This window comes from Camellia sinensis, chromosome 15 (assembly GCF_055761805.1).
Source record: "Camellia sinensis isolate YWXY chromosome 15, ASM5576180v1, whole genome shotgun sequence".
Lineage (NCBI taxonomy): Eukaryota > Viridiplantae > Streptophyta > Magnoliopsida > Ericales > Theaceae > Camellia > Camellia sinensis.
Window position 1 is genome coordinate 106,899,002 of NC_138975.1, and position 23,430 is coordinate 106,922,431.

A 23,430-nucleotide genomic window follows, 5' to 3' on the forward strand; every position below is an offset into this window, starting at 1 on the left:
ATAAGCATGAAGGGAAGGGCGGGGCACTATAGTCATTTCCTTTAATTAAGAGTAGTTATTGAAAGGATAATACCGTCATTTTACCATTGGATATGTACAATTTCATACCTTCAATATATATATATATATATAGTCAGTAACGCATAGATGGCTCATGCTTCTGTTCTGAATCTTGAGTTCTACAGATAGAAATCACCGAAAACACTTGCTTGGCGCCAAAATTTTTATTTCAACGGTCACATTTCAGTGTAGAAACAGAGAGGCAGATAGTAGAGAGAGAGAGAGAGAGCTATCAATCACCCTGTCAATGGCGGATTCATCACATGATCGTGCGAGCTTCAGCAATCAAGCCAATGCTTTGCTCAGAAAAAACTTGACTTTTCAGGTCTCTCTCTCTCTCTCTAGTTTTGAATTTAGGGCTGATCTGTTTAAGATCGCTTTGTTTTGATTCCTTTCTGATTGTCTGGTTTTTTCTTTTTTGACTTTTTTTTGTTTGTTAAGAACTAATAAGTCCTAATAAATTGAGTTAATTCTTATGAAATATTATTGAAAATAATACTTAGTAAATTCGTTATTAAAAATAATTTTTTATAACGATTGTTTTGCTTGCTAAAAATTGCTAATTAGCTTTTTTTATGATTTTTGTAAATTATTCCTAAAACTTACAACAATTAGTGATTTTTTTGTGACAAATATTTCAAACTGTCATTGCAAGTTGAAAATTAGTGACGATATTTTTAAACTATCGCTAAAATTTATAATTAATGATATTTTTTGTGACAAGATTGTCAAACTGTCTCTGAAAATTAACAATTAGTGTCTTTTTTAATATTGTTTGATGAAAAACGGTATTAATTATAATAGAACTATTGGAGAATAAGTACATCTATTAAGACCTACATGTAAGTCTATTTTTTTTTTAGCTTTGTGGATTTGTATTTACAGTTGATTGGCTAATTACTTGATTATTAGTGCTGATTATATCGAATTACGTGTTCATAATACTTGAACTCATTATTAATTTATTGAAATTTGGATCTGTTTGTAGATTGAGTGATCTTTAACACACACACACACATATAATTGATGAGATTTCAGGATTAATTGATGTTAACCCCTAATGAATTGATTGTTTCGTATGTCACATGAGTGTTTGATGTTTTAAATTTTGAATTCACTTCTCAGAAAATTTGATCTTGAAAGGCGATAAATTTAGGTTGAATTGTGAAAGTAAGCCCTGGTTTGGCAAACTTCCCAGGCTAAATAATCATAAAAAGACAAAAAAGTAAAAAAGTCAACAAAAAATTTGTCATTCCAAAGCCAAAAAGCTAAAAAAACCAAACAAGAAAACCAAACAAACAAAAAAATCTCAAGCTAAAAAAGTAAAAAAAAAAAAGCCAAAAAGGCAACTAAAAAAAGCCATTACCAAACGATCCTAGACTTCCTAGGCAGCAAAAACTTAATAATTTCAATTTCTAATACCAGAACTTATGGGTTTTACAAGTATTTATCATGGATTTTTGTAATGATATCTTCATATATTCTTTTTTCTTTCATTTTTTTATTTCTCTTTGCAGAAACGAAATATCAGGACAAATCTTCGGCTCATCTTTTTCCCATTTTATTTCTGCTTGATACTTGTTTTGGTCCAAAATTTGGTTAACAAGGAACTGGATAAACCCAAAAACAAGTGTGGGTGCACTTGTATTGATACAAATGGGGATGGTCAATGTGAGAAGGTGTGTGGGATTGAGTACTCGACTTTGGATCAAGCAAGCAGCTGTTCGATTACTAGTCCCCCAGAGTGGCCTCCCTTGCTGCAAATACCAGCTCCTGAGTTTCGTGCAGTTAGAACCGATTTTCTTTCATTCACAGACTTGCCAGATGAGTCTTGCAGGATTTCGGGGTCCTGTCCTGCAACTATTCTTTTTACCGGGAATAATCAATCTCTTGGACAAAGTATATCCTCTCTCTCTCTCTCTCTCGCTCTCTCTCTCTCCCCTTTTTGTTTTGTCTTATTTGGGTTGATTATTACACTAATGGTCCCAAAGTATGTGCCTTTTTACACTTTAGTACTTAATCTTTTAATTGTTCCACTTTGGGACCCAAAACATGTGATTTGTTACACTTTAGTCCCTGACGTCAGCACCGTTCAAAATTAGTAACGGGATGAGATATATTTTTATAATTTTACACAAAGCCTCAAGAAAAGCAAAATGACCAAATACACACATGGTCTAAAAATGTGCATTTTGTAGAATTTTGGTTCGTAAAATATCTGTTTTGTTTCATTTTAGTCTATTTTGCCTTTTTTATCCTTATTCTTTTAATTTTGTTGCATTTTTTTATAAAAAAAAAAAATTTGAAAATACTCCTCCCATACTGATTTTGAACTGTGCTATTGTTATGGACTAAAGTGTAATGAATCGCATACTGTAGGGACCAAAGTGAAACAATTAAAAGATTGAGGACTAAAGTATAACAACAGAACACGTATAGTAGGGACCAATTGTGTAATTAACACATCTTATTTTATTGCACTAAATGATTATTTGATCAACAAATCTTGTTAGGTTTGGCTGGAAATATGTTCCCTAGTTCTTCTACTTTGAATTCCTCTGATATTTTGTATAGCTTAGCCAATGATGCCTCGGTAAGTTGTCCTTCCTCTTTTATTTATTTATTTATTATTATTATTTATGTTTTCTATCTTTCTAAATCTTAGTTTCCTTGTTATAAAAATATTTGTTTAGATCCATCTTATTTTCTCTTGATTTTTATATTGATTTTGCTGCTAATATGAATCTTTGAAACATTTCAGGGATCAGAAACAATGACTGGATATTCCAATTTTCTTGACCCAGCTTTCTTTTCAAATTATCCACTTTATCGCCTCCAACGACAGTGCCCTACAAATTCTAGAACTTCTGTTTCAATCCAGATTACATCCATTTCAGTACCGGCGGGTATAAATCATATGAATAGGAACTCCAATTTTATTATTATCATTAACATATTTGAGATTCACATCTATGTCACATCACACGGAGGCACTGGACACATCTAATGCTTTTCAGTCACAGTGACACAGCATACTCAGAGAACATAAACAAGAACTAAGCTAACTTAGAGTAAGGAAAGCTTCCATTTTGTATCATCCTATTAAGAAAATCTTCTGCATGATTAGTAGACCTCTAGAAAACTCACAAATTAAAGATTGGTATTTAAAAAAATGTACAAACACCAGTATTGGTTGATTTCTGAGACCTACGCCTCAGACTTATATTTGGCATATGGACTATGTTAAATTATACATTGTTCAATATTCTCTTGTTTAGAACAATTTTGTCCAATTGATATTTATCAAACCAAAAAAAAAAAATTGTTCAATTGATGATCCCTCCAAGTGTGTGTTTGCATTTATGTATGTAATTTGGGTAGAATCTTTATGATTTTTGCTTATTGGCTTTTTTTCCTTGAATCTAGAGATTAGATGTGCTCAAGGTCTACATTTGTGGCGCAATAATTCTTCTGAAATTAATGATGAGCTATACAAGGGATTCTGGAAGGGAAATTCAGAACGGAAGATTGATGAGATGGTAGCAGGTGGTCTGCTAAAGTATTCCTGACTTCCATGTTTTATGTTATTATATGAGACTAGGAGTGACCTTGTGAATTTTTTGTGGCAGCCTATGACTTCTTGAACTCAAATTTGAATAACTTCAATGTGAGTATATGGTACAATTCTACCTATAAGAATGACACTGGCAATGGTCCTCTAGGATTGATGCGGGTTCCTCGCTCAGTGAATATGGTATCTATTCTGAACTTGATAACTTAGCTACTTTCCTTTTCTGCTATGTAATCTTTGCCGGGTACAAAATCTAATTCAATTTATTTTTATCTCCTTCTTTCACTTTCATTAAATATGTTGGTCATAAAGGTGTCATCACAGCTAAAATATTGGGTACAAAAATATAAGAAATGTACAATGTTTTTGCAGAAGAGTAAAACCTTCTTTTTCCATTTTCTAGTCATACTGTAGTCTTTATCTGATGCCTCTAGATTGATTTCTAATCCATGAATATAGGTCTGTGTTACTTTCACTCACTTTTGCAATTTTGGTACTTTTTCTCTCAAAATAAAGTTCACTTGGTCTCTTCTTGGCTTCACAAACTTTCGCTGAATATGTATCTGACAACATAAAGTAAAAAAAACTATGTAAAGTAGTGCTGCCTCGATTTGTTTTGGCAGAAAACATTATCTGGAAAATGTTTTCTGTATTATTTGGCGTTTGGTAGAATGGAAAACGAAAGTCAACAGAAAACAAGCCTTGGGAACAAAATCTTTTCCACTTTTAAAAGGCAGAAAATGTTTTCCGGACTAAAGTTTTTCCAATGTCACCACATTACCACTACCATTATCACCTCAACCACCACACCATCATCACCACTATCACTGCCACCATCACCGTCGCCATTACCACCACTGCCACCCCACCACCATGCCACCATCTCCACCTCCACCTCCCCCTTCGTCCCACCACCAAACATAGAAAAATGTTTTCCGTTAAAAATGCTTTCTGCCCAAACAAACAAGCATAAATGAAAATCAATGAGAATTATTGACTTTTACAATTCATACATGTACAGGTCTCAAATGCCTACCTCCAATTTTTGCTTGGCCCTGCTACAAATATGCTATTTGATTTTGTCAAAGAAATGCCCCAGCATGAAAAACAACTCAGGCTGGATTTCTCTTCTCTCCTCGGACCACTCGTCTTCACATGGGTTATTATCCAATTATTCCCTGTGAGCAATTATTATTATCATTTTTTGCACTAATAGTGGAGTTTGGTTGAATTAGAGTCATTTGAGGCATGCATGTTCTTCCAAAGTTTTATTCAGTTACAGTTGTAACTTGTAAGCTGCTCTCAATTATTGATCATTACCTAAAAAGCATGGAAAGAGTAGGCATATGAATATGGCATCACTGGAAAACATACCAATACCACAAACCATGCAAAAATAAGATATGAATGCAGTGGGAAACAAACAACATTCATTTTTTAAAGCAATTATGTTGAGAATTTATCAATTATACTCAGTTTTCAACTAAGGCTACTAAAAATCATGTAAAAAACCAACAGTTTAGACAGAGATAAACTTAGTATCAGATTTGACACAATTTTCAAGTAACATGTCACATATAAGAAATGTTTCAAAACATTAAAACCCTTAATATGTTTTTTTTACATGCATGACACGACCAGTGGGTGACAGGCTTAAAATATTTAAGTTTATATATTTTTTAGATGTCATACATATAAATACTTTATTCAAAGATAATAAAAGAAAAAATACTACACAACATTAATTTCTAAAGTTTAAAGGAGGGATTAATAGGTATAATATCTACATTGTTTTTCTTTTATCGTTTGATCCTAAGTTATTTTGTTAAACTTGTAGTGTGTTTCATTTGTATCTAAGTGATGGACTCGTATGTCCCCCAAGTGTCTGTAGCATGCAACTCCATCATCTATCAATTTTTTTCAATTTAAACCTTTATGACAAAAATACCATTAAGGATTAAAAAATAAAAGAAAATATTTTTTTGAAAAAATAATAAGATACATTTGGAGAAGTGTCCGTGCTTCTTAGAATGGTATGTGTCAGGTGGACAGTGAAATGATTGATTTAATTTATGAAGATGTTATTTATTTTGTTTAATTGCTTTAATTTATATATTATAATTGACTTCAATCATTTTTAATTTTAATTTTCTTTATCTAGGTCATATTGACATCTCTGGTTTATGAGAAGCAACAGAAGCTAAGAATCATGATGAAAATGCATGGGCTTGGCGATGGCCCTTATTGGATGATTTCTTATGCTTATTTTCTTGTCATATCTTCAGCCTATATGTTATGTTTTGTGATATTTGGCTCAGTTGTAGGTAAAAAGACAACAAATGAACTGTTTTCCTTCTTCTGACTTTTAATCAAGTTGCTTTAATGCAGTTGATTTCCATGCAGGTTTAAAATTCTTCACACTCAATGAGTACAGCATCCAATTTGTGTTTTATTTCATCTACATAAACTTGCAAATTTCACTGGCTTTTCTAATAGCTTCCGTTTTCTCAAATGTGAAGACTGCTGCAGGTTTGCTCTCAGATAATTGATTTTATTCAACAAACGTGTCAAATTCTTTCCTTTTCATTTAAAGACTAGTTGAACAATAAGAGATGCTGCTTGTGATTTGATGATCACAGCTGTAGCATACTTTATCGTCTTCGGAACTGGGCTCTTAGGAAGCTTTCTTTTCCAGTTTTTTATTGAAGATCCATCATTCCCAAGTAAGTAGAATGAACCTTAATAAAGATTCAGCTGTAATTCTTGTTCACCAGATCTTGCATGTGTACTCTGCCTTCCTATCCATCTAAGCACACATATCATTTCCTAAAACTTCATATTGCTGCTAGATACCCGTCTAAACAAGTTAATTTTAGATCAATGCATTTATGACTATTTTTTTTTTTTTTTTGAAAATATTTTGAAATTGGCGTCAACTTCTTTATTAATATTAGGATAAAAATAAATTTCTTTTGCTATGTCTAGAAGGAAGAGAAATGCATGCATAACAAATTTGGTAATTCTGAAAATTGTAGCCACTTTTTGGTTTATGTCTTTGTGCCAAAAGACACTCCACCCTAATGGGTTAAGAAGGGTTTCCAACTAAGGAACAAGAAAGCCATTGCATTTTTAATTTTTGAGGCAATGTGATGCTCCAAATTAGTGATGGCTTCTAAGGTTGGACGGCACCACTTAGAGATGAGGCTTATATGACACCTTTGTTACTGTGTTGTTTTGATTGTCCAAATGAATTTAACAGAGAGGATGAACACAATCATCTGATCAGGTTGAGTTTCTGGGTTAACTGTACTAGGAATACCAGTCATATCATTTAAACCATTTTCAAGTTTGCTCACTGACCTTTGTGTCTTTTCGTTAGTACTTCTGCTTTTCTTCCATGTTCTGTGTTGTCTTTACATTTGTACTTTTCATAACTCTAATCAACACGATACTTACCTTTCAATGTTGTAGGAGGCTGGATTGTTGTTATGGAGTTATATCCCGGCTTTTCTCTATATCGCGGGTTATATGAGTTTTCACAATATTCCTTCACAGGAAATTATATGGGGACTAAAGGGATGCGCTGGGGAGATATAAGTGGTAGCAGTCATGGGATGAGAGACATTTTAATAATTATGTTTGTGGAGTGGTTGCTGGTTCTGTTTGTTGCATTTTACATAGATCAAGTCGTATCATCAGGAAGTGGTGTTGGAAGAAGTCCTCTATTTTTCTTGGAAAAGTTTCGAAAGAAGCCTTTTTCATCTTCATCCATGAGGAAACCAAGTCTGAGAAGGCAAGGGTCTAAAGTTTTTGTTCAAATGGAGAAACCTGATGTTGCCCAAGAGGCAAGTTTTTCTTGGTTATGATCTGTATTCTTATCTTTTAATTTAGGAAAACTTTATTGACTAGAATACAAAGCAAATTGCTCTCGTCGCTCCAAGATCTCTTGTGCTTGAATTTTAGACCCTTGATCTGTCTTTACTCTCTCTCAAATCAGTCTCACAATTATATTACCTATATATAAGAGACCTCTTGGTGATGTGTAAATTCATGTCCTCAATGGGTCTGCATTAAACCATCTAACATTTTTAAATTTTTATTTCATGTGTACCTTTTATAGGTGCATTCTTGATTTTACTCACTAAAATGTGTCTAATGTTTGTTCATGATTCCACTTTTATATGTTTCTCTTTCCCTTTTTCAGACCGAGAGGGTTGAACAGTTGCTACTTGAACCGACAGCAAGTCATGCTATCATCTGTGATAACCTCAAAAAGGTGTATCCAAAAAGGGATGGAAACCCTGAAAAATATGCAGTGAGAGGGTTGTCACTTGCTTTGCCTCAAGGGGAATGCTTTGGTATGCTTGGCCCCAATGGGGCTGGCAAAACCTCTTTTATTAATATGGTCAGTATAAAATGGTCTTGGATCTGCAAATGATGTACTTAAGTGACTTCTCATTTCTGTTCTTTCTTATGATCAAGTGTTTCTCAAGGTATTTTGGCATATGGGTTCTAAATTTGTTATCACGAGGTCTTGTCTTGATTGGTCATCCCTTTGTAACCTGTTTCATACATGCTTTATTTTTATAACAACCACGATTCATTACATGAAATCATTCTGGAAAGGGATTTATTCCTTTTATTTTTGGTTTTATTTATTTATTTTTGCAATACTTTCTTATGTTTTTGTTGATAGATGATTGGGCTACTAAAGCCAAGCTCTGGCACGGCATATGTTGAAGGTTTGGATATACAGACCCAGATGGATGAAATATATACCAGCATGGGCGTTTGTCCACAACATGAGTAAGTACAGATATTCTTCAATTTGAAGAAAGTAGTTTCACTGGTCCTTGTTTCCTCCAATTTTGGAAGTCCGACTAATTTCGAGTTTTTTATTTTTATTTTCATTTCATGGACAATTATGCAGCCTACTCTGGGAAAATCTAACAGGAAGAGAGCACTTACTTTTCTATGGAAGGCTTAAAAACCTTCGAGGGTCTGCATTAACCCAAGTAAGTAGACATTGTATCACTCAAAAACATTTCATGTAAATTTCTATTTGCATTTGAGAACGAGTGTTGAATCACTATATGTTGCTTTGCATCGTCTGACTTATAGAAAGATGAAAATAAATTGCTGAAATTGATATGAGCTCAAGTGTATTGACTTCATAAAAATGATTGTAATCTTTATTTTGTAGTCATCCCAAGCAAGAAAGCTTTTGAATTTTTTTCCTACTATCATATTCGTTTGCTATAGGCAGTGGAAGAATCTCTTAAGAGCGTTAACCTATTTCATGGAGGGGTTGCTGACAAACAAGCTGGGAAATATAGTGGAGGTATGAAGAGGAGGCTTAGTGTTGCCATTTCACTAATTGGGGATCCGAAGGTATGTCTGAAAATTTCCATATGATCTACTATGCTGTCTAATCTTTTTCTAGTACTATGTCTCTTGACGATTGATAAATGTCTAATTCTTCTAAATTTTGCAAAGGTTGTCTATATGGATGAGCCTAGTACTGGACTGGATCCAGCTTCAAGAAAGAGTTTATGGGATGTTGTGAAGCAAGCTAAACAAAATCGAGCAATCATTCTCACTAGTAATCTCTCTCTCTCTTGGATTTTTATTACGTGAAGATCTTTTCTTATAAATGCTAATTTTGTACTATCCCATCAAACAGTTGCAATTTTTTTTCCCAAGTACTTTCATTTACTTAGCTCACTCAAATGATTTCAGCACATTCAATGGAGGAGGCAGAACATCTGTGTGATCGCCTAGGAATTTTTGTTGATGGAAGCCTGCAGTGCATAGGAAATCCCAAAGAGGTAATTTTGAATTATGTAATCTTAATTTGTATAATATTTTGGGTATAGTCTCCATAATTGCTCAATAAATGATATAATGTTGTCACATCTTCAACAATATATACCCACTTCTCCTAATTAGATTTTAGGCGGTTCTTATTAAACACGTCCTAATAAACAATATTCTTGTCTTGAATGACAGTTGAAGGCTAGATATGGAGGGTCTTACGTGTTCACAATGACGACAACATCAAATCACGAAGAGGAAGTGGAGAACTTGGTACAACATCTGTCCCCAAATGCTAACAAGATATACCATTTATCGGGGACTCAAAAGTTTGAGCTACCAAAACAAGAGGTCAGAATTGCAGATGTTTTCCAAGCAGTTGAGAATGCAAAGGGCAGATTCACCGTTCATGCTTGGGGTCTTGCTGATACAACCTTGGAAGATGTCTTCATCAAGGTTGCTCGTGGGGCTCAAGCGTTCAATGTGCTCTCATAATTCTCAAATATGATCGCCAATATCTCTACTTATATATATATATATATGTGTGTGTGTGTATGTATGTTCATATGGTTTTATGCATTATGTATTTTATGTTATTTTGCTTCAAAAACAGTGTATATATTATAGAGTTGTATTCTTTAATAACATTTTTATGAATTCCCTGAAGTTTGAAGTTGTATGAGCAGGTTCAAGAATGTTGTCGAAAAATTCGAATTCTCTAGAAATGATGAAAGGCTTAGATTCTTTAACGGGTCACAACTAGAAACACGATAGCAAAGAGATGATGGAGATAAGAGATTAGAAGAAGAAGAAGAAGACAAAGTAGTTAGAAAGAGAATAATGGCAAGGCTCTCCCATGGATCTTCCACTTTCACTCTTAAAGTAGATAATGGAGAAAGAAATTAGTTCTCTCCCAAGAATTTGTTGGATACACCTTCTTAGTGGAGTATGCGACCCAATTAGTTTATTAAAATATTTAGTTTGGTTTGGTGTTGGTTATAATATATTTTTAATATATTATACCTAACTTTTGGAGGCTCAATGGATATTTTATAATCAATTTTGATAGCAGCTAGGGTTTTGACAAAAAAAGTCCAAGAATCTACAATATATGGGATATTGTTTATTTTCCGAAGTAGTGGCCGATGGCGTGAAGATCAATTCGGTGGGTTTGGAATTGGTGAATAAACATAGTGCTGTTGTTTGTTCTTGGTTTAGTCAAATCTAGTGCTTTGTACTTTTGTTTCAGCTTCACTTTGAAGTTGATTTGGTTTGTTATTTTGGATCAACTATAACTCTGTTTCGAAAACTTTTGTTCATTTATTTGGTGAGGTCTTTCCTTTTGATTATTTGTGATTATTTGGAATTCACCTAAGGGCGGTTTTGTGAGACCATTCGTGTCTCGTTTGTAATCGTTTGGAAACTCTTTGGTTGATAGTGGAATCGGATTTCGATCCCGTGAACGTACTTCACATTGAGGGAATCACGTAAAATTCTTGTGTCACTGTTGATTTAATTTTTCCATATTAGTTTTTATACCCATTGATTGATTTACTTGTAGGAAATCATATATTTTTCCTAACATCTGGTATCAAAGCTTACGGTTAATTTTGGTTTATTTATTTGTGTAAATCAATGGAGGGGAATGTAGGTCACACGTCTAGCTTCAATGAAAACAATAGGATAACTTAGAAAACTAAATTGGAGGACTTATTATTTTGTAAAGATTTGTATGGGCCTATTGAGGGTAACAGTGGCAAACCCAAGGGTATGCAAGATGATGAATGAAAGAGGCTTAATCGAAAAGCCGTTGGTGTTATCCGTCAATGGATTGATGACAGTGTGTTTCATCATGTTGCTACTGAAATTTCAGCATATGATTTATGTAAAAAAAAAAAAAATAGAAGGCCTTTATGACAGGAAATTAGCCACAAATAAAGTTTTTTTGTTTTGTAAGTTGGTTAATTTAAAATATAAAGATGGCAACCCTATTCCGGAACATTTGAATGAAATAAAGAGTATTGTTAACCAATTTGCTTCTATGAAAATTGTTTTTGATGATGGGTTGCAGGTTTTGATGCTACTCAATTCTTTGCCTAAAAGTTGGGAGACTTTGATTGTGACAGTTAGTAATTCGGCGCCCGATGGAGTTATCACAATGAGCCAAGTCACTAGTAGCTTGTTGAATGAAGAAACTAGAAGAAAATCAGCAGGTTCTTATTCGGAGGCATTTGTTTTAAGAGGCCGAATCAAACAAGGGGGAGAAGTAAGACTTCTCATGGTCGTGATTAAAGCCGTGACAAATCAAGAGATGATTCTTTTTCAAAAAAGACATTGAGTGTTATTATTGCCATGAGAAAGGGCACATGAAACGGGAATGCCGAAAGCTCAAGAAAGAGGAGAAAAGGCGTAACGAAAGTGTAGATAAGAAACAAGAAGACAAAACGGCAGTTACTACCAATGATCTCATGGTTATTTGTGAAGATGATTGTATCAATTTTGTGGGCCAAGAGAGTAATTGGGTGATTGATTCTAGTGCTTCTTTTTATGTGACTTCTTGAGTTGATTTCTTCACTACCTACACCAAAAGAGATTATGATTCTGTTCGAATGGGTAATGAAGGCTTGTCCAAGATTATTGGCATAGGTGATGTTTGCTTGAAAACAAATTTGGACTGCAAGTTATTGCTTAAAGATGTGAGGCATGTTCCCGACATTCGCCTCAATTTGATCTCTACCGGGAAGCTAGATGATGAAGGCTACAACAACAAATTCGATGATGGAATATGAAAGCTCACAAAGGGTTCTTTGGTAGTGGCTAAGTGCAAGAAGAGTCATATACTTTATTTGATGCAAGGAAAATGCACTTGAAGATGATACTTCTACCGAATTGTAATGCCCCAAATTTCTCGAACAAATGATAATACAACAATCATGGCTCTTTCAAGGAAAACCGAATATAAATCTCCAAACTTACATTACATGATACAGTAGTTCTTCATGCAACAATACATTAATCCAACAATAAGAAAATAAACAAATAAATACCTCCAAGGGTTTACAAGTTTCCAAGGCTTGAGCCTGGTTACACAAAACGGTTATTCAAATCCACACGCATACAGCCCTTGGCTTACACACAGAGTCACAGCAAAATGAGAGTCTCGTACTCTCAACACACATTTCCTTGCCTTTAGTTAGGCGGCATCACCACATGTTTTCCTGCACAAAAATCCCGTAGGGTGAGTATAAAGCCTAGTAGGAAATCCTTAACAAAGTATATACATTTTACACAAGTCTCAAGAGATGAAATGCACGTGCCATGCTATGCCCTTTTTGAAGATAAATCACATTTTCATCTTTTGAAAACCATCATGCTCAATGATGTCATGCAATTTCAATTGTTCAAAACTTAACAATTTATTTCAAGGGCAGTAAATATGACTCTAGTAATCCCTAGGTCGGTGTCTGCAAGTAGACTATACAAGTACTACTAAATTGTCATTTTTACCAGTATTAACAGGAAGGCTCGACACCTATTCGCGCGGGTTTTCGGTCTTTCACCCCGAACTCTCAGGCCAATTTATTCAATATCATCTACACCACCTATCAAGACTTACCAACGTATTTACCTCAAAATCATTCCATGAAAACTTATTTCTCAACATTCTTTTCTCAATGCTAGTTTTCAAATTAACTTTCAAAGTTTAATATAATCAAATGAATTGATATGCCAATTTCACAAGATGAATATAAATACTTTTATTCCAATTCATCATCCAAGAAATAACACAATTCTCTCTTTTCAAGTATCCTCGACAATTAGTTATTTGAAGACTATTTCAACGTTTTGAACAATAATTTTCAAAATATACAAAAATTCTCATATTCCCTGAAATTCATCATTTATATAAATATAAATAAGAAATTTTCCAAACATCCATTTATTTTGACACACAAAATAAATATAACAATATCATTCATGGATTTTCAGTTTCCTTTAAAAACAATCCCCAAATTCTAGGTTTTTTCACCGAAACTATACAACTCAAATATTTTGAAAGAAAACTTTCCAAAATCATCTTTTCTTCAATCAATGAAAATCAAAACCCATAAGATCATTTTAAAAGAACAAGAGACAAACCCACTTTCAAAATCGCTCAATTTCTTGAATCAACAATCAATTTTCAAAGCTATCGAAAAATGATTTCGAAAATTATATAGATCTTGTAAAAATATATATATAACTCTAAGAAAATCCCTACCTCAAGTTTTGAAGATAAAATGAGATAAAACCCTCAAAATCAACGGTGCCGAAACTCGATCTTCACCGCACATAACGAGGCCCTCGAGAAGTTAACCAATTTTGATGAAGAACTTATGGCAGAACTCTAATGGATCTTGAGAAATCAAGGTTTCGATCCAATTGGCGCAGGGAAATGTAGAAAGAAGGGAGAGGAAAGGGTTTTTAAAGAGAGAGAGATATACAAAAGTGATCTGAAATATCAGATTCACGAACTGATATAACATGGTCTACTCGAGCGTGGAAAGCCCGCTCAAGCGTCAAATACACTTTCCAAGTACTTTTGCAGACAGGTTACACTTCTGGAACCAACATTCTCCGCTCGAGCGCATAAACGGCCGCTCGAGCGGACAAGCAACTTCTAATGCATTTTGCATTTTTGCTTCAGAGGCGCTGCCCTTCAACCCCGCCAGGGCACTGCCCTAGGACACGCCAAGAGGCGCTGCCCCCTGGACTCCCGTGAGCTAACCGGGCAGCTTGATCCCAGACATACTCAGCGAAGTGGCAAAACTGGGATCGCTTCAACCTTCTTCCCTTAAAGAATTTTGTCCCCGAAATTTCAAATCAAACTACCCAAACAAAGGGTTTCTAGCGATCAAAACCACGCTATTTCATTTTCAAATCACAATACTAACTCTTAACCAAATTCTGTAATGCCCCAAATTTCTAACCCAAATGATAATACAACAATCATGGCAAATCGAATATAAATCTCCAAACTTACATTATATGATACAATAGTTCTTTATGCAACAATACATTAATCCAATAACAAGAAAATAAACAAATAAATACGCCCAAGGGTTTACCAGTTTCCAATGCTTGAGCCTGGTTACACAAAACGGTTATTCAAACCCACACACATACAGCCCTTGGATTACACACAGAGTCACAGCAAAATGAGAGTCTCGTACTCTCAACACACATTTCCTCACCTTTAGTTAGGTGGCATCACCACATCTTTTCCTACACAAAAATCCCGTAGGATGAGCATAAAGCCCAATAGGAAATCCTTAACAAAGTATATACATTTTACACAAGTCTCAAGAGATGAAATGCACATGCCATGCCATGCCCTTTTTGAAGATAAATCATATTTTCATCTTTTGAAAACCATCATACTCAATGATGTCATGCAATTTCAATTGTTCAAAACTTAACAATTTATTTCAAGGGCAGTAAGTACGACTCTGGTAATCCCTAGGTTAGTGTCTGCAAGTAGACTATACAAGTACTACCAAATTGTCATTTTTACTGGTATTAATAGGAAGGCTCGACACCTATCCGCACAGATTTTCGGTTTTTCACCCCGAACTCTCAGGCCAACTTATTCAATATCATCTGCACCACCTATCAAGACTTACCAACGTATTTACCCCAAAATCATTCCGTGAAAACTTGTTTCTCAACATTCTTTTCTCAATGCAAGTTTTCAAATCAACTTTCAAAGTTTAATGTAATCAAATGAATTGATATGCTAATTTCACAAGATAAATATAAATACTTTTATTCCAATTCATCATCCAAGGAATAACACAATTCCCTCTTCTCAAGTATCCTCAGCAATTAGTCATTTCAAGACTATTTTAACGTTTTGAACAATAATTTTCAAAATGAACAATAATTCTCATATTCCCTGAAATTCATCATTTATATAAATATAAATAAGAAATTTTCCAAAGATCCATTTATTTTGACACACAAATTTAATATAACAATATCATTCATGGATTTTCAGTCTCTTAAAAAAAATCTCCAAATTCTAGGTTTTCTCACCAAAACTATACAACTCAAATCTTTTGAAAGAAAACTTTCCAAAATCATCTTTTCTTCAATCAACGAAGACCAAAACCTATAAGATCATTTTAAAAGAACAAGAGACACACTCACTTTTAAAATTGCTCAACTTCTTGAATCAACAATCAATTTTCAAAACTATCGAAAGATGATTTCGAAAATCATATAGATCTTGCAAAAACATATATATAACTCTAAGAAAATCCCTATCTCAAGTTTTGAAGAAAAAATGAGATGAAACCCCCAAAATCAACAGTGTCGAAACTCGATTTTCACTACACACAACGAAGCCCTCGAGATGATAACCAACTTTGGTGAAAAACTTAGGTCTAAATCCCAATGGATTTGGAGAAATCAAAGAGAGAAGATGACTTCCAGAGAGAGGAGCTCCCGATCTGGAATTCTGGAGAGTTTTAGAGAGAGAGAGGACTGAAAAAGTGATCTGAAATATTAGATTCACGAACTAATATAACATGGTCCGCTCGAGCGTCAAATACACTATCCCAGTATTTTTGCAGACAGGTGAAACTTCTGAAACCAAACATTCTCCGCTCGAGCGCATAAACGGCCACTCAAGCGGACAAGCAACTTCGATTGCATTTTGCATTTTGCTTCAAGGGCGCTGCCCTTCAACCCCGCCAGGGTGCTACCCTTAGACCTGCCAAGGAGCGTTGCCCCCTGGACCCCTGCGAGCTGATTGGGCAGCTCAATTCCCTATGAAAGAAGAATCGAAACCGGGATCGCTACAAATTCCACCATTTCCACCAAGATTATCTCATTAACAACAACCTCCCAAATATGCATAAACATGAAATTTCCCAAAAAGTAATGGCGACTCTAAACAACCTTATGCTTAAAACAACAACGTACATATCAACATGTGGTTAACAACTTTAAATAGGTTTCCAACACTAGGGAATATTACAAAGAAAAACAACTTAAGCATTTTCAAATAAATCCAGATATTTGGAGCGGACTTCTACCTCTCATTCCCACGTCGCTTCTTTAACCCTATGGTGTCTCCACAGCACCCTTACCAACGGTATAGTTTTGCCCTGTAGCACTTGCTCCCGGGTATCTAATATTTGAACCAATCGTTCTTCATAAGAGGTATCCTCATCTACCTTCAAATCAGCCCAATCAAGCATGAGAAGGGTCGGGTTCATATTTCCTAAGCATAGCTACATGAAATACGTTGTGAACTCCCGAAAGTTGTGGCGGTAAAGCTAACCGGTATGCCACTTCCCTAATTCGCTCTAAGATCTCAAAAGGTCCAATGAACCTTAGAGATAATTTACCACTCTTACCAAATCTCATCAAACCCCGCTTTTGTGAGATTTTTAAAAACACATGGTCACTAACTTCAAAAGATAAAGGTCGTCTCCTATTATCAGCATAACTCTTTTGTCAGCTTTGGGCCGTAGCTAACCTCTTTCAAATGAGAACAACTTTTTCAGTTGTCTCTCTAATAATTTTCAGACCCAGTAACGATGCATCACCCACTTCGGCCCAACAAACCGGTGATCTACAAGGTCGGCCATACAAGGCCTCAAATGGTGCCACCTCAATACTAGTTTGGTAACTATTGTTGGAAGCAAACTTAATCAATGGTAAGTGTCTTTCCCAAGGCCCCTTAAAATCAATGACACAAGCTCTAAGCATGTCCTCCAAAATCTGAATAGTACGTTCTGACTGTCCATCGGTTTAAGGATGATAAGCATTGCTAAGAGTCAACTTAGTTCCCAACGCCTCTTGAAGGCTTTGCCATAACCGGGTAGTAAAACGAGGATCCCATCCAGCACAATAGTCACAGCGACTCCATGAAGTCGAGCTATCTCTCTAATGTACAACTCTGCCAAGCGTTCAACTGAGTCGTTAGTGCATATCAGAATGAAATGGGTAGACTTAGTCAACCTATCAACAATCACCCAAATGGTATCATTGCCTCGTTGTGTTCTAGGAAACCCAATTACAAAATCCAAGGTAACACGCTTCCATTTCTACTCGGCTATCGGTAAGGGTTGTAATAAACCTGTTGGTCTTTGGTGTTCGGCCTTCACTTGTTAACAAGTAAAGCACTTCGATACAAATAAAGCGACATCTTGTTTCATACCCCTCCACCAAAACTGACGACTAAGATCATGATACATTTTAGTGCCTCCCGGGTGTACCGCAAGGCATGAGTGATAGAACACCCGAAGTACTTCCTCTCTACAAGATTCTGGTACAAACAAACGGTCTAGGTAACGTACACTTAAATCCGAGTGAACGTTCAAACCTTTCTCTACTTTTCCATTGGAAATCTTAACACGGATTGATTCCATATCACGGTTTCCCCGTTGTGCCTCTATGACCTTACTAACCAAGGTAGGTTGAGCATTCAAAGTAAACAAGGTAGCACTCTCTCCGGACTCACCCAAGTGCAAATCAAACTTTGCCAATAACATCTAGCATAACCCATTCCCGAATGGCCACACTTGGCAAACTACTCACAGATTTTCGACTCAAAGCATCGGCCACCACATTGGCCTTCCCTGGATGATAGTGTAACTCAAAGTCATAATCCTTCATAAATTCCATCCACCTCCGTTGTCGTAAATTCAAGTCTTTTTGAGAAAACAAATACTTTAGACTCTTCTGATCGGAGAAGACTTCAAACTTCTCACCGTACAAATAATGCCTCAAAATTTTCAAAGCAAAAATCACTGCTGCTAATTCTAGATCATGGGTAGAGTAATTTTTCTCATGAGTTTTTCAATTGTCGTGAACCGTGGGCCGCAACTTTTCCCTCTTGCATCAAGACACGACCAAGTCCATCCCTGGACGCATCACAATAGACAGTGTAATTCAAACCCCTTTCCGAAATTATCAAAACCGGTGTGGTAGTCAATCTAGTCTTAAGCTCTTGGAATGACTTTTCACAAGGTTCACTCCACACAAATTTGATACCCTTTCTAGTCAACCTAGTCAAAGGTGCAGCTAGTCTAGAGAAGTCCTTTACAAAACGTCGATAATACCCCGCTAATCCCAAGAAACTCCGAATTTCAAAAATATTCTTGGGTTGTTCCCAATCCTGTACGGCATCTATCTTTGAGGAGTCCACAGTTACTCCCTCTTTAGACACCACATGCCCCAAAAACTTCACATCGCTTAACCAAAACTTGCATTTCTCAAATTTGACATACAATTGATGCTCACTAAGTAAACTCAACACTACCCGCAAGTGAGTCTCGTGTTCCTCTTCAGAGGTTGAATAAATCAAGATGTCGTCCACAAAGATGACTACAAAACAGTCTAAGTATTCCCGAAAAATTATGTTCATCAAATCCATAAAGGAAGCTGGTGCATTGGTCAACCCAAAAGGCATTACAAGGAATTCATAGTGGCCATAACAAGTACAAAAGGCCGTTTTCTGAATGTCTTCCGCCTAGACTCTCAACTGATGGTATCCACACCTCAAATCTATTTTTGAGAAGCAACGGGACCCTCTAAATTGGTCAAACAAATCATCTATTCTGGGTAAAGGATATTTGTTCTTAACTGTAACTCTATTCAACTTGCAGTAATCAATATACAACCGCAATGACCCATCCTTCTTCGCAAAGAGAGCAAATGCTCCCTAAGGCGATGTACTAGGGCAAATGAAGCCTTTGTCTAAAAGTTCTTGGAGTTGAATCTTTAACTCATGCAATTCGGCGGGTGCAAATCTATACAGTGACATAGAAATTGGTGCCGTGCCAGGCACTAATTCAATGGGGAACTCGATCTCCCGGTGAGGTGGTAAACTAGTAAGATCTTTTGGAAAGACATCCGAGTATTCACAAACTACCCTTAGTAACTCAACACGAGTCCCGTCGCTTTCACTATCCAAGAGAGTTGCAAGAAGGCCACTAAGCTTGCTCCTACTACAAGGGTCAACAACTGGCGACAAGGCTCTATTAACTTGGTTCCCCAGAAAATAGAAACGATCACCACCCAAAGTGCACACTGTAACTCTCTGACAGTAACAATCAATCACAGCTTGATAAGAACACAACTAGTCCATGCCTAAAATGACATCAAAACTCGACATATCTAGCAACACAAAAGTAAACGAAAGTCGACGCTTGGCAACTTCTATTTCACAATCACGACAACCCCAGTCTAAATCAACTATACCCCCAACAGGTGACTCTACTCTAAGTAGAGGCACTAACCGTGCTACCTCTAACCCCAATGCATAAGCAAATGCAGTAGATATAAATGAATGAGACGCACCCGTGTCTATCAATACATTAGCCAAAGAATTACACACAACAAAAATACCTCTCACAATTGAGGATTCTAGCAACTGCTCTGGCACGGTAACAGCATATACGCGCCCCTGTGGGCCCTGATTGACTTGCTCCCCTCTCGGAGCATAGGCTTGTTGTAATGACTGAGCCAAAGCGGCTCTCTGATTAACTCGCGAAGCTTAGACTGATTGAGCTTGCTGGTGGCTCTGAGTCTGCCTCGACCCTGATGTACCAAATGCGCCTCCCAACTGTGGGCAAGTTCTCTTCATATGCCCCGGCTGACCACACTGATAATAATTAAACCCTTGACCTTTATTTTGAGACTGAGACTGACATTGAGATCGGTTAGGTGGTGGTAATATTAACTTCCCTCCTTCCTTCTGTGGGCATGAGAAGGCTTTGTGACCCAGTTGGCCACAATTGAAACACGAGAAGCTACTCGATACACTTTTTCCCGGACCCGCACTAGGCAAAGGAAAAGTGGATCTAGACTGTTGTGGTTGGGACTGGGATGGATAGGTGTTCCTACTCTTTTTGTTCTGCCTATAGTCTCCTTTAGACTCTTGGCCTCTAGGCCTCGAACTCCGAAGCCTCTCCTCCTCAGCTTGTATAGAAATTTCTACGTTTGTCGCCATCCCCACAAGACGGTCATATTCCCAAATCATATTTTCGACAAGCTTGAATATAATTTTTGTTTTCAATTTCTTTTCAAATTCAATGCAACGACGCTTTTTCGTTGCCACCAACTCTGGTGCAAATCTGGACAAACTAGAGAAAACCGCCTCAAACTCGGTGTAGACGTCCCCGAACATCCCGGGAAGAATCCCGTTTTATTCATTTGGGCTTACTACAGTTCAGGACTCAATGTCACGGTCCTGTATCTAATCTCGCAGAGTGCAATGCAAGACCAATAAATCACCAAAGAGTCCAAATCTGACAAATCGTTTTTGAAAAATTGATTTTTAGAAAGAAGTGTCAAACATGGACTGCTTTGCCAGATACAGAGTTGCCACCTAAATATTTTATTTTGGGGGAATTTAGAAAACCCTGACTCGTTGCCTAAGGCCACGTGTCCATCATCACCAAAGTTGCCTCGGCTCGGAAACATGGGTACGATTGGGGAAGGTCACTTCGTGAGCACCACCGCTTGCCCGATCAAAGATCGGCCTCTACTAACCATGATATCGAGTTTTGAAAACATTATGTGCTCTTATTCCGGTTTATTAACCTAGAATTACTATGTGATGTGCACAGCATACAAATATAGACTGGATTGCCTAAGTTGGAACAAAGCATCACATATCCGATTGTTTTGAAAATGGATTGAAGTTTGCTACCGCAAGTAGGCTAAAACATAGGTTTCGACGAATTATTCTAATTCAAGCAACTCAACCTTCACCCACAGGCGTTCAGGCAGTTATATCACATAAGCAAATAGCATCAGGGCAAACATGCTATCATGTTAACATTCACATACGTGCAAGATGCTAAAGCATAAACACTCACAGTGTACTCCGAGCCAAAACAAGAAACTAGTTAGTAATCATGCATGATCCTAGTTCATGTTAGCAATGGCTAATACAACGCATGCAAAATGCAACTAAGATAGGCTCGGCTACCTTAAGAATGGCATATGAAATGCGACAAGTCGATACACGTATTCAAGTTGGAATTGAAATACTATGTAATTAGTATGATGTGTCGAGCCCGGCGTATGCAATACAGATGAATGATGCAAACATGCATAGCATAAGGATGCTAATTGAAACGTGCCCTAGAACTAACCATTGTAAGCGGTTAAGTAAAAGGGAGAAAGAAATGGTGGTTGGAAGACATGCATCACACACATGCACGCTTATTACAAAATTGCCCTCTCTCGGAGGGTCCGAATGAATAATACAAATTAATTAACTAACAAGCTAATTAAATATTACAGACCCTTAATTAATTAAACAAATTAATTAAACTACTGAAAGCAGTAAAACAGCCTCGGGAAGAGGGACGAATGCATGCACGCTCGGCTCCGCTCGGAAATCCACCGCCATGTCACATGTTGCCTCTGTTTACACTGCTGTGCACCTCTGAGGACTGCACAAGTCTCAAGGTTACTTCTGGACTACTCTCTAAGCACTGTGGGAGGTCACCGACCAAGAAGAAACACCACCGGCCATGGAGAACTGGTCATCGACCATTTGTGGTAATCTCAGCTAACAATGAATGGTCGACCGGCACTAAAGATGGTTGACCAACCATCTCTTCCTGCAGAATCCTGTTTTGCTGCAGCAGAGGACAAACAGAGCATGGCAATGCATTTTCAAAGCAATGTTTGCACCACCACCCTCCTTATCATGTTTGAGACTCAAAGGAGTATGGTTCTAGGCCCTCGGGCCATCAATCACGCATTTCAATGCATGACGGCCCAAGATGCCAAGTGTGCAATTTGATATCAAATGAAATGCACACAAACACATAATGATCCTAACCTCTATCATAATTGATCAAGAGGCAAGGGATGCAAACATGCACAATGCTATGCAACCTAGACATGCAAGCAAACTAATGCAACATAAGCATGTGAACAAGCATGCAAACATGCAAGCATGTAACAACATATTAAACTCATGACAAAATGCAAGCTAACAAGCATGCAAAATGCAACTTAAGCATACAACAATATGCAATGGGCCAAGTATGCAACAACATACTAGGCAAGCATGCAACAACATGCAAATGATGGACTTACACCAAGATGGGCAGCTCTCCAATAGCTCCAAAACAGTGGCCAAAATGATGCGACAAAGGCATGAAATACACATGCAAACATGCATGGTAATGGGCTTAACACTTAGCATCAAAGGGGCAACTTTTAAGCACACTTAAAAGGAAAGGGAATCATGCAAATGTGACAACATTACATGTCCTGAAATGAGGCCAGAAGTGATGCCAAATCACATAAACAAATCAAGCATGACATGCAATAAAGCCCAAAACTTGAAACTAGCCCAAGGACTCGAACCAAGGCTACATGAAGCAAGGCCCAAAGGGCCAACAGGACCTAAAACAGTCCTAAGGCAAGTCCAAATGAGCCTAAAACATGCGAGGAAAGAGGCCAAAACATGCTAGGACACAACTCCTAAAACATGAGGCATGCAAACCAACAAAGAGGTGTTACACTACACCTAAGACAACCAAACATAGCATGATTTAGGCAATCAAAACAGAGTTTTAACATGCCAAATTGAGTCCAAAAACCCACTTAGGTGGTATCCCAATGAGCTAAACATGATGGCATACGCAATGACATACTCATGAGGCATAAAACACAAACTATCCAAGGCATGGAATAGGTGATAAATGCAAGTATTCAAGTATACTATATGGATTGAAATGACATTATAAGTGATGCCAAACCACTGAAATGATCCAAATAGAGCATGCTAGAGGATTCAATACTCAAAGCCTACAGCTAGATTGCATGGTAGCTATACGAAGCATGTCAAGCATGGCCGAAATAACGAAAATCAAAGCTCAAGCATGTTAAAACAAGGCTAGAAGCTTCATGGAGTTGAGCCAAAATCATGCTAAAAACACATGTTACAACATGATGCATGTTAA

The 23,430-nt window shown here is 36.8% G+C and overlaps 2 protein-coding genes across 4 annotated transcripts in view; both read left to right on the top strand.

The window, feature by feature from the left end:
* LOC114318326 (protein IQ-DOMAIN 31) overlaps nucleotides 1-23,430 on the top strand; it is a 180,485-nt gene that overhangs the window by 146,825 nt on the left and 10,230 nt on the right. The gene's annotated exons all lie outside the window — the stretch shown is intronic.
* Nucleotides 139-10,111, top strand: LOC114320123 (ABC transporter A family member 7). 3 transcript variants are annotated; one of them, XM_028267232.2, is made up of 18 exons: nucleotides 139-385; nucleotides 1,578-1,959; nucleotides 2,574-2,653; nucleotides 2,822-2,966; nucleotides 3,487-3,606; nucleotides 3,690-3,814; nucleotides 4,653-4,811; nucleotides 5,793-5,955; nucleotides 6,035-6,160; nucleotides 6,271-6,354; nucleotides 7,103-7,476; nucleotides 7,836-8,036; nucleotides 8,328-8,437; nucleotides 8,562-8,646; nucleotides 8,894-9,022; nucleotides 9,128-9,233; nucleotides 9,371-9,459; nucleotides 9,641-10,111. In XM_028267232.2, exons 1-18 carry the CDS (start codon nucleotides 308-310, stop codon nucleotides 9,938-9,940), a joined length of 2,856 nt encoding a protein of 951 aa, XP_028123033.2. In that variant the 5' UTR covers nucleotides 139-307; the 3' UTR covers nucleotides 9,941-10,111. The 3 variants fall into 3 exon arrangements, with proteins under 3 accessions (XP_028123033.2, XP_028123034.2, XP_028123035.2); XM_028267233.2 differs by having other exon boundaries at nucleotides 144-385; nucleotides 4,653-4,790; XM_028267234.2 differs by lacking the exon at nucleotides 7,836-8,036 and having other exon boundaries at nucleotides 144-385.

Coding starts and splice junctions, on each gene's coding strand:
- LOC114320123 (XM_028267232.2), top strand. CDS start 308: ATGGCGGATTCATCACATGATCGTGCGAGCTTCAGCAATCAAGCCAAT. Junction 4,812..5,792: donor TTATTATCCAATTATTCCCT/GTGAGCAATTAT, acceptor TTCTTTATCTAG/GTCATATTGACATCTCTGGT. Junction 9,460..9,640: donor GCATAGGAAATCCCAAAGAG/GTAATTTTGAAT, acceptor CTTGAATGACAG/TTGAAGGCTAGATATGGAGG.